This window comes from Penaeus monodon, chromosome 25 (assembly GCF_015228065.2).
Source record: "Penaeus monodon isolate SGIC_2016 chromosome 25, NSTDA_Pmon_1, whole genome shotgun sequence".
NCBI classification, from domain to species: domain Eukaryota; kingdom Metazoa; phylum Arthropoda; class Malacostraca; order Decapoda; family Penaeidae; genus Penaeus; species Penaeus monodon.
Genome location: NC_051410.1, coordinates 18,919,534 through 18,920,058, shown reverse-complemented (window position 1 = coordinate 18,920,058; position 525 = coordinate 18,919,534). Strand labels below are relative to the sequence as shown.

At 37.3% G+C, this 525-nt stretch overlaps 1 protein-coding gene across 1 annotated transcript in view; it reads left to right on the top strand.

Annotated features, from left to right (window-relative positions):
- The window catches only part of LOC119589339 (zinc finger protein 236-like), a gene marked incomplete in the record, with an annotated part of 34,598 nt that overhangs the window by 16,603 nt on the left and 17,470 nt on the right, over positions 1 to 525 (top strand). The window contains 2 exon segments of the mRNA XM_037937958.1: positions 9 to 147; positions 301 to 440. Coding sequence (XP_037793886.1) covers positions 9 to 147; positions 301 to 440 — 279 coding nt within the window.

Genomic DNA, 525 nt, shown 5'->3' with positions numbered 1-525 from the left:
ATTTCCAGGAGATATACAGTGTTTGTGAAGATGGTTGGGGATGTCAAATGGCATGTTTGCAATTACAAGGACTGCAGCAAGGAGTTCAAAAAACCTTCAGACCTTGTGCGACACATGAGGATTCACACAAATGATAAGCCATTTAAGGTAATTATAGCACACTAATTGTGTATTAAGGGCTTTCAGTTAGATTACCATTTTTTTTTCTCTGTTAAGCATTTATAAAAAGTTCAGACTTCAGCAATGAAACAGTGACAAAGACTCAGTAATTAGAGACAGTAATGATATGCTCTTATACAGTGTAACAAGTGCTACCGAGCCTTTGCTGTGAAATCAACTCTCGTGGCCCACATGAAGACTCATTCTGCTGTGAAGGAACACGTTTGCGACAAGTGCAACAAGAAATTTGCCACGGCCACCTCCCTCAAAGTCCATTCTTGGTAAGAATACATAGCCTTTGAAGGATTTGATCAAAAGATTATCTTTGTTTATATACTGTAGGTAATTGATTGTGATTTAATTATA